The sequence below is a fragment of the Lactuca serriola genome, chromosome 7 (assembly GCF_051521515.1).
Source record: "Lactuca serriola cultivar US96UC23 chromosome 7, Lser_US96UC23_V15, whole genome shotgun sequence".
NCBI lineage: Eukaryota > Viridiplantae > Streptophyta > Magnoliopsida > Asterales > Asteraceae > Lactuca > Lactuca serriola.
Window position 1 is genome coordinate 133,129,539 of NC_136414.1, and position 10,434 is coordinate 133,139,972.

The window sequence follows — 10,434 nt, forward strand, 5'->3', positions numbered from 1 at the left end:
CCACGTTAATGGTTAAAGCTATTAAGTTAAATGTTCAAAAAATGTCCTTTAGGGTAAAATGACATAAATACCCTCATGTGCAAGTCACATGGGGTAGCTTAATATTGGAATGGACGGACATCTAACTCGGGGACCAAACGCGTGCAACTTATCGTTTATATGTACTCTTTAAGGGAAAAAAGTATCATAAGGACTACATTAGGGAAAAAACCAAAATCTAAAGGATCATTTGCGTAATTGTTCTAAAATCTGAGTTTATCTAATCCAAAAGTTCCCAAATGGTGTCCCATTTAATATCATCCAGTCTCATCTACTTCTATCTAAAAGAGTCACAATATAACTAGGAAGACGTTTCAAATACCACACATGCATTACCGGGTATGCGAGTTTGATGTAGCCCATTTGATATCTTTGTATCTAAGAATCAACAAACTCGACTCCGCATTGTTCACAAAATTGCAGGTCTTCCTTTTCATCTCCGACTATGTATCATTTGATAACCCCCAAAATCCTCTACTTTTTATTTAAATAGAATTTTAAAAGTAGAAATTTCAAAGCTATTTGGGGCCAGATAGATCTCAACAACACCACTTCTTATATCCACTTATCTTTCAGGAGTATATTTATGTACTTGCTCATGATCATGGTTTAACTAGATTGATTTTGTTGGAAAATGCAGGTTATGACAATAAATCAAGCTTACTAATTATGAAATGTTTAGTCAATCGAATGTATCAATAGAATCATGTGATTCTTTCGGTTAATAATTATGGGAGGTGACATCTATTGTGCAAACTCTTCTTCTTAGATGTACTCCTTACAAACAAGAGATCTAGTGTTTGATTTGATTTTTTTTTATATCAAGAGCAATGAAAAGATAAAGAACTACTAGATTTTGAAAGCTTATCCATGGTACACAAAACAATTAAGGCACCATGATAAGGCTTTTGGTGCTTATTCAACCCTGAAATCCTGTAGGGAAATTTAGGGTTTGTGGTGGAGATCTGGATACCAACTTGGATCGTGATATCACTTTCCGAACTGACATTTCTACCCTATGCCTGGGTTACAAGAAATTCAGCCTAGGATAATCCAAGCGGACACTTACGTTTCTAGGCACAAAAAACGTAAGCCAATATGCTAGAGGATTCTGTGAAAGTATGACGAAAACGAGAGCTTAAGATCGTAACCCTCTTCTGGAGAGGAATAGCTCTTTATATATTAAACACGATTAGGGTTTCATTAGGGTTGGGCCGTCATTAGTTGTTTTGGAAGCAAGTAATGTCAATTCGGATTTAATAAGGATTTAGGGTTACCGAAAACTAACGAGTTTTGTTAGTTTTACCATAATCACCCTCAAGAAATTGAATTTTCCATTATGTTACCATATGTAAAATTCGGTGAGGTTTTGGGGCTCTGCCCCTTGGACCCCGCTAGGGGTGCTGCCCCTAGACCCTGCCAAAGGGGTGCTGCCCCTTTGGAAACCCCGGACCCAGGGGCACTGCCCCTGGACCCCCGACTAGTCGTCAAACCGGCTTCTAACTCGATCTTATACATGCATGCACTCCGCACAACCCCATACATATATTAGAGTACAAATCATGAAGCCCCTTAGCTCACATGTTGGTTCCAGTTACTTAAAATGACACAGTGACACTAAAATCACCAACAAATCAAACAGCCATATGTATTTTAAGTTCAGTTACTCTTAATTGATTATGTATAATTGATAAGTTACATATATCTTAAGTTTGATAACTTACATCTATTTTAAGTTAAAATTACTTTGAATTGATTATGTTAAGCTTGATATGCATTTAGTAATGTTATTGATTCTAATTAATTATGTAACACTTGATAAGTTACATCAACTAGTAATGTGATTGTCTGAATTTGAACGATGTAAGAATCCAATAACAATTGCTCTGAATTAGGTTTGTCCAAGAAAGAAAACTAGAGGTGGAAAAGGTTGTTTGAATTTATTGATATGGTGGTCAGAAGGAGGGAGATTGAGGTTGAGAGTGAAGACAGACGGAGGTTTCCGCAATTTACTCTAGCTGGGCAGAGATGTTAGCCATGGAAGAAAAGGAGGTGGTTATGTATTTCTTTGAATGTTAAATGTCATGTCATCTCATAGATGTTGTCTATGTGGCGTCTATGTGAACATGAAATATGTCACATCACCTTATATTTGGTTATTTTATACATGCTAACCTATTAATAAAGGTTTTCTTCCCTTTATTAATATGTCATTGTTGAGTTTATACCCTTATAATGACAAAAACTAACTCATGGATCTCATAATTTTTTTACAAAACTTCGTTGGATTATAGTGATAATAACCGATAAACCATATAATCCAAAATCTAGAATATACATTAGACTGAATATATGCTTTCATTAAAACTTAACAATCGAAGATGCTACAAAGTTTACACCTTGAGAAAAAACACCAATCGTCATTAGGTACAACTAGGCCTGACAATCGTGTCGTGTTCGGGTTGGCGTGTCGCGGGTTGGCAGGTTGGCGGGTTGACGGGTCAAAATATGCCAACCCAAACACGACCCATTTAAATATACAGGTAATGAGTTGGCGGGTCACGGGTTGGCGGGTTTGGAACATAAACCCATATATGACCCACCAACCCATTTATTTATATGAGTTCACAGTTTGGCGGGTTCATGGGTCAGATTTAGGTTCGTGGGTCCGAATTTTAGACATTTAAGTCTTAAACATCCAAATGAAAAGTAAAAACATTCATAGAAACATGTTACAAACTTAGCCTTATAGGTTACGACTTACGACCTTAGACCATCAACCACGAGTCAAAATGTTAAAATAGTCAAATGGTCTATGAATCAATGATATATATTATATAATACTTATAGGTTATTTTTTGAGAAACACATATATGACCCGTTTAATAAACGGGTTGGCGGGTTGAAAAACTCAACCCAAACCTATTTATTTCGTGTCGTGTCGCGGGTCGTGTCGAGTATTGCCAGCCCTAGGTACAACACATTAGTTTTTAAATTGGATGGAAAATGTAACAAATGAAAATAAGACCAAAGCTGTAGATTAATGAATAGTCCAGGGAAAGTATTGTAATTCACCAACTGTTAAACAACTGGACATTAATTAATTAATTAAATTAAATATAATCGTAGGCAGCAGCACACCTTGACTATTCTTATTTTCAGTTTCATGATACAGCAGGTTTCTACAACAATCGCTACGGAATCTTTTGCAGAATCATTTCTTCAAAACTTTGGTAAGGTTCGTGAAATTCAACACTGGATTGTATTTCGATTCGATTCTTTCACTTACGATGAATGAGGAATTCTTAGTTGATTAATTGCTAATAAATTTGCTTTACCAAAAAGTGCTTGTTTTAATTGAATTCAACTTTATTATCTATCGTAGTGAATTCCGCATCTGGTTTTTGTTTCCGCATTGGAGATGCAATGTTGCGTCGAATTTAAGTTATCCGTGTAAAAAATGCCATTGATTTGCCAAAATATGTTATGATCGCTATTCTAGTATAACTGTATCATTGCGTTTTTTTTTACGAAGATAGGTTTTCAAGCAGATTTTGTTTTATTACTTAAAGTTCGTGGTATCTGAATCTTCGTACTGATTATGGCAAGCCTTTGACTTGGCATTTTGTTGAGTTTATGCTTGTGTCTGTATTCACAAGAATATAGGAGCAATGGAATTGGTCAAAAGTGCAGGCGGCCTGTGTGCTTGATTGTTAGCATCAATGGTTTCTGCTATAAACAGGCTATTATTGTTGAACCAATCGGTATAACTAGTTAAGATGAAAAGATTTTGCAAATGATAATCATTGAGAGAACACTCTTCAGACAAATTTAGATTCCATTTTTTACTTTGTGGTCTCAAATGGATTTAGATTTGAACTCAAAAGAACTTTTTTGATATTAATCAATTTAAAAGATACTGCAGTATAGAAGACTCTGAGCAGAAACAACTAAAACTTTATGTAATTATCCAAATTGGAAAGTAAGATTTGAATCAAAATAAAAAGAGGACTATGATTTTGAAACAAACACAGTATCTTACATCAAAATGAAATTAATACAGGATCTAATGCTACACATATTTGCTGAGTCTGTGAACATTACAGCTAATCTTTTTATCCATGTTTTTTCTCAGGGAAATGACAGCAAATAATTATGATGCTGATAGAGAAGCTTCTGATGCTAGTATTATCAAGGTACATGGATAATAATGCTTCTATTCTGATATTTTATTCATTTTCAGGCCTCTCTTGTTTCTGTATATTTTTAAAATTTATTATGATCTTTTTAATTAAAAAGAAATCTTTCTCCTGGGTAAGGTTGATCCAGCAAAACCTGCATCTCTTACATGGAAGAGGAAACTAAACACTAAGGAAACTCCCCTTTCAGAGTTTGGTTTAAAGTTCAAAGAAGTAATCCATCTGGTATGTATGTTATATATCAAGTAATACAATTTGTTTACATATCATCTTTTTTAATTGTTTTCTTCCTTTGCATAGGCTCCAATGGGATATCGGTTATGGCGTTGGATACGAGAAGATGCTGCAAAGGGAAATGGAAATGTACTTCTCTTAATTCATATCAATATTTCTTTGATAAGCATTTTAATCATGACAATTCACTAAGTTATATTACTATGTTGTTTCAGGGAACTATTGTTGATCCTTTCAAGAAACACTACTATTCTTCTTGTAATGGTGTTCCTTTAGGTGGTATTGGGTAAGCTCATTTAAACTTTTTGTATGATAAATTGATAATCACAACTCTTTCCTTTGGTCATTTTATTTGAAAGAACAAATCTGGCAGTGCAGGTAGCATTGGAAGGACATATAAAGGCGAATTTTTGCGTTGGCAACTCTTTCCTAAATTATGTGAAGATAAACCAGTTTTAGCAAATCAATTTTCTGTAAGTTTTTTCTTCTTTTTTACAGATATATTCATCACTGTAATATTTGTAAATGATATCTTATGTACTTTATGACATTGTGCAGATGTTTGTCTCACGACCAAATGGAAAGAAGTATTCGACTGTCCTCTGCCCACCAAACCAAGAGATGCTGAAGTAAGAAGCTTTCCATTAAACTTTTTTAAAACAATTCCCTACAAGAAAAAAAAAGTAATATTTGATAGAAAGTTGAAAGAATTATTAATGAAAATGAAAATGAAACTGAAAATAATGTGAAATTAACAGAGACAGTTCGGTTGATGGGATTGGATCTTGGGACTGGAATTTCAGTGGAGAGAAATCTACATATCATGCATTATACCCAAGGGCTTGGACAGTTTATGATGGTAATTCTCATTTTTTTTCATTCCCAAGGTTGACCATTGGTCTAAGTTTGACTTTTTTTGTGTCATCATTGACCAACCCTTTTTCTGTTATGTAGGTGAACCTGATCCTGACCTCAAAATAGTTTGTCGTCAGATTTCCCCAATTATCCCTCATAATTATAAAGAAAGCAGCCTTCCTGTAGCAGTATTTACTTACACGGTATGATTATGTCTCTTAAACCCCATTGACAAATGACATGACATGACACAACTTGTACTGCTTTTGGCCTGACATTACTGAGACTGATGTCAATGTGACAAATATTGCAATTTTTGTCCCATCCAAAAAGTGTAACATGATGTGACAGTGAGTCACTCTCAATCTCTCTTCTGTACAAAAGACACGAATGCCCTCCTATCATTTCCTGTGTAACATAACATACATTAAAAAGCTTCTATTTAGATGACATTGATCTTTATCATTGGCTTTAATCTTGCTTAGCTGTCAAACACTGGAAACACAGATGCAGATGTCACTTTGCTATTTACATGGGAGGTAAGTTATCATCAGTTTAGGTATTTCAGAAAAACAAAATAAGTAAAAGTTGATATTCTCACTTATTTTAGAATTCTGTTGGTGGATCCTCTGGATTATCCGGTCATCATTCCAATTCAAAAATGACGTAAGGATGTTTACATGTTAACCTCAGATTCTACATCCATACTGGGTTTCAGGATTATTAATTATATGCTTTGTCATAAATGTTAAAAATATTGTTATCAGGGTGAAAGATGGCGTTCATGGAGTACTCCTACATCACTCGTAAATTCTTGTCTCCTTTATTTATTAATTCATTAACAGTGTGTCGTTCCATTTATGCCATATGCAAGAAATAGCAACATGCTTTCATTTATTTATTACAGGACTGCAGATGGACAGCCCCCTGTAACCTTTGCTATTGCAGCACAAGAAACAAACCATGTGCGCTTTTCAGAGTGTCCATCCTTTATAATATCTGGAAACTCCAAGGGTCTCACAGCAAAAGACATGTGGAATGAAATTAAAAAGGTTGGTTATATACAAGAAATAGCAATTTAATTTCATTTAATTGTTTTTTACAACATCCTACTTTCATTTACTGTACTTTCAGTTTTATTCTTATGAAGGCATCTGCCAAATTATAGCACTGTACTTTCGATTTTTGTCTAATTAAGACATTGTACTTTGAAAAATCTGACCAATTATACGAATGAAATTGCTATAGTGGGATAGTTTTTTCAAAGTGCAATGTTGTAGTAGGTGATAATGAAAATAAGATGCTATAGTAAACATATTAATGAAAGTACATAGCCATTTCTTACATTTAGCCTTAATTTTTATGATTCAGAATGGTTCTTTTGATCACCTTGATTCCTCTCAACTACCAATGGTTTCAGAAGCAAAGTCATGTATAGGTGCGGCTATTGCAGCTTCTGTGACCATACCATCTCAGGCTGTGCGGACTGTTACCTTCTCATTGGCGTGGGACTGCCCGGAAGTTGTCTTTCCAACCAGGACTTACCATAGGTGACTCACCATACCTTTTTCTTTTCTCAAACTTTATTATATATCAAAAGGGCTAAATTCAAGAAATAGCAACGTACTTTCGTGTATTGGTTTATTATATTTATATCATCCTACTTTCATTTCATCCTATTACATGATCCTACTTTGAAAATTAACCAATGTATCCCAATGTCATCCAAGTACTATGCAGTTTTCACAGCTATAATTTTGTAGATTTTTTAAAGTGTAAGGTCCTAATAAGAAAAATACTAGAAGTTGAATACTATAGGTAGGTAGATATTTCAGAATACAATGCTTTAATAAGATGAATTGAAAATACGTTGTTGTAGTAGAAAAAAAAGGTAGAATGCTAATGCTTTGATAAACAAAGAAATGAAAGTACATTGGTATTTCTTGCATTCTAGTGTTATATGAAAACTAGCATGATTCTTACAAGGGATGTTTTGTGACAGGCGTTACACCAAATTTTATGGTAGTCATGGGGATGCTGCTGAAAAAATCGCACATGATGCTATTCTAGGTGATGCCTTCTTATCTATTTTAGTATTTAAAGTACATTGTTGTTCCAAGAAAGTTGTTTTTATATATTATTAACAATTCCAATTATTGATTTTGTATGAAATTTAGAACATGGTAATTGGGAGGCCCAGATAGAAGCATGGCAACAGCCTATCCTCGAAGACAAGAGGCTTCCTGAATGGCAATCCAAAACCTCTAATTTAATTTTCTTTCTTTTCACTGCCCTTACTAATCTCTAATCCTATTGCCTTTCTTCAGGTACCCAATCACTCTTTTCAATGAATTATATTATCTCAACTCAGGGGGCACAATCTGGACAGGTAACCCTGATCTTTTTTTTATTATTTTTTTATCAAATGAAAGCAGCTCAAGTTTATGTTCATAATCTATGTTTTTTTTTCCAGATGGACTACCTCCTGTACACAATTTATCAACCATTAATGGAAGACAGTTCTCAATTGATAAATCTAACATGGATTCTCAAAGTAACGGTGATACTAATACAACTCATCAACACGACACTGCTGTTAACGTTCTTGAAAGAATGACGTCAGTACTTGAAGAAATCCATAACCCCACATCAAAAATCTCAGCATTTGGAACAAATCTTCTACAAGACGGAGAAGAAAACATCGGGCAATTTCTGTATTACGAAGGAATAGAATACCACATGTGTAACACATACGACGTCCATTTCTACGCATCATTCGCCCTAATCATGCTTTTCCCCAAACTCGAACTCAGCCTCCAACGCGACTTCGCATCCGCCGTCATGATGCATGATCCCCGTAAAATGGATATTTTATCCGACGGGGCATCGGTCCCGAAAAAAGCCCTAGGTGCTGTCCCTCATGATATCGGAATGATCGATCCTTGGTTTGATGTTAACTTCTATAACCTCTACAATACAGACCAATGGAAAGATCTAAACCCTAAATTTGTCCTCCAAGCCTACAGAGACGTGGTGGCTACCGGAGATAAGAATTTTGCGAAAGCTGTTTGGCCTTCGGTTTATATTGCAATGGCGTACATGGAGCAATTTGATAAGGATGGAGATGGGATGGTTGAAAACGAAGGGTTTCCTGATCAGACGTATGACACGTGGTCGGTATCGGGTGTTAGTGCGTATTCCGGTGGGCTGTGGGTGGCGGCGTTACAGGCGGCGTCTGCTATGGCGGGTGTAGTTGGTGATAAGGGGTGTGAAGAGTATTTTTGGGCCAAGTTTATGAAAGCGAGGAGTGTGTATGATAAGTTGTGGAATGGTTCTTATTTTAACTATGATGATAGTAAAGGGAGGGCAAGTTCGTCCATTCAAGCTGATCAATTGGCGGGTCAATGGTATGCTAGAGCATGTGGGCTTTCTCCGATTGTTGATGAAGAAAAGGCGAAAAGCGCATTGGAGAAGGTTTACAATTTCAATGTATTGAAAGTGAAGAATGGGAAACGTGGTGCTATTAATGGGATGCTACCCACAGGTGAACCCGATATGTCGTGTATGCAATCAAGGGAAATTTGGACAGGAGTTACTTATGGAGTTGCTGCGGGGATGATTCATGAAGACATGATCGACACTGCTTTCCACACTGCAAGTGGAGTGTATGAGACCGCTTGGTCCGAAGAGGGATGTGGGTAAGCATACTTAATAGCAACCTACTATTATTCATTTGTTTTTTATAGTATCATACTTTTGTTTCTTTCCATAAAATCAATGTTATCCAAATACAAAGCAATTTCCATCGCTATAGTTGGGTAATCTTTCAAGAAAGCACAATGCTATAATTAGGTAGATTTATCAATGTTTTATAAGCAACAAATTTAAACTACATATGTAACTTACCAGATTAAAGTCTTATCCTCGTGCCTGCTTTTTTTGCAGCTACTCTTTCCAAACCCCAGAAGCTTGGAATACTGAAGGGCACTACAGATCTATAACATACATGCGGCCTTTAGCAATATGGGCTATGCAATGGGCCCTGACACAACCCAAAAGGCCCAATAAGGAAATGAAGCACGATTTAAAGCCTGAATCTCTCCTGAGGCAACATGCCGGGTATACAAAAGTGGCTCGTTTACTAAAGCTGCCAAAGGAGCAAGACACAAGAAGCATCTTGCAAATAATTTTCGACTACACTTGCAAAAAGATGAGCTCTTAACATTTTCAGTCTAAGTGCTTTGTATTGATAACTGTGTCTTCAGAAAACCTCAATTTATTACATACTTGAAACTATATGCATAAATCCACCACATGTTTATATGAAAGTACAGTTACCATTTGTTGATGTATATGGTTTGTTTGATGGATATGTCATGGAATCTCTTATAAAAGTACGTTATTGAGTTTAGATCAAGTAACAAAGTAAACGAAGAAACTCAAGAATGATAATTTTTCATTTTGATAGAAGGGGAATATCTTTTGTATTTTGAAAGTTAAAAACTCAAAACACAAATTTTTTGTTAAATTAATCCTTTTTTTTTAATTTGTAAGTTTTTTTTTTTCTATAGATAGATAAAGGGTGATTGTATTGTCACCCCCTCTTAGCTAAGGGCATGGGTATGGGGTAGTGGCGGATGAGAACGAAATCTAAATGAGTCCATTATTGATAAAAAAATACATACAAGTATAAAATTGTGAAATTTAAAAAAAAATGGGTATTATATATATATATATATATATATATATATATATATATATATATATATATATATATATATATATATGATGTAAAAGTGGGTGTCAAAGAGAGGCTTTTTACTAAAAAATCAGATTCTTTTAAAGGCTTTATAGTACAAAAAATGGTGGGATCCACCTCCAAGTGGGGCCATGCACCCCACTTAAAGTGGCTGCCTCCACCACTCTTTGCAACCAACTAAGAGCATATTTCGGTAAGTAGTTGGTTGTCTTCGACTTCTTTTCTTGGTGAAGTTCTGCACACCAACAACTAGAATAGGCTTAAAAAGAGGGAAGTTTTGTTATTTGTTGATTCAAGAGGTGCCCATCTTTTGTGAAGTGGAGTCAATTACTTATTTAATATCAATAG

The 10,434-nt window shown here is 35.2% G+C and overlaps 1 protein-coding gene across 5 annotated transcripts; it reads left to right on the forward strand.

Moving 5' to 3' along the window:
• Positions 1-3,175: 3,175 nt before the first annotated feature.
• Positions 3,176-9,679, forward strand: LOC145060988 (uncharacterized). 5 transcript variants are annotated; one of them, XM_079008333.1, is made up of 19 exons: positions 3,176-3,272; positions 4,175-4,235; positions 4,359-4,463; positions 4,539-4,601; positions 4,688-4,758; positions 4,846-4,945; positions 5,031-5,101; positions 5,231-5,331; positions 5,427-5,530; positions 5,813-5,866; positions 5,938-5,993; positions 6,095-6,133; positions 6,235-6,379; positions 6,699-6,877; positions 7,330-7,397; positions 7,505-7,577; positions 7,655-7,716; positions 7,801-9,025; positions 9,273-9,679. In XM_079008333.1, exons 2-19 carry the CDS (start codon positions 4,179-4,181, stop codon positions 9,547-9,549), a joined length of 2,850 nt encoding a protein of 949 aa, XP_078864459.1. In that variant the 5' UTR covers positions 3,176-3,272; positions 4,175-4,178; the 3' UTR covers positions 9,550-9,679. The 5 variants fall into 5 exon arrangements, with proteins under 5 accessions (XP_078864459.1, XP_078864460.1, XP_078864458.1 ...); XM_079008334.1 differs by having other exon boundaries at positions 3,181-3,277; XM_079008332.1 differs by having other exon boundaries at positions 3,181-3,277; positions 4,175-4,234; positions 4,352-4,463.
• The last annotated feature ends 755 nt before the right edge of the window (positions 9,680-10,434 follow it).

Coding starts and splice junctions, on each gene's coding strand:
- LOC145060988 (XM_079008332.1), top strand. CDS start 4,179: ATGACAGCAAATAATTATGATGCTGATAGAGAAGCTTCTGATGCTAGT. Junction 4,235..4,351: donor TCTGATGCTAGTATTATCAA/GGTACATGGATA, acceptor AATCTTTCTCCT/GGGTAAGGTTGATCCAGCAA. Junction 7,578..7,654: donor GACAAGAGGCTTCCTGAATG/GCAATCCAAAAC, acceptor GCCTTTCTTCAG/GTACCCAATCACTCTTTTCA.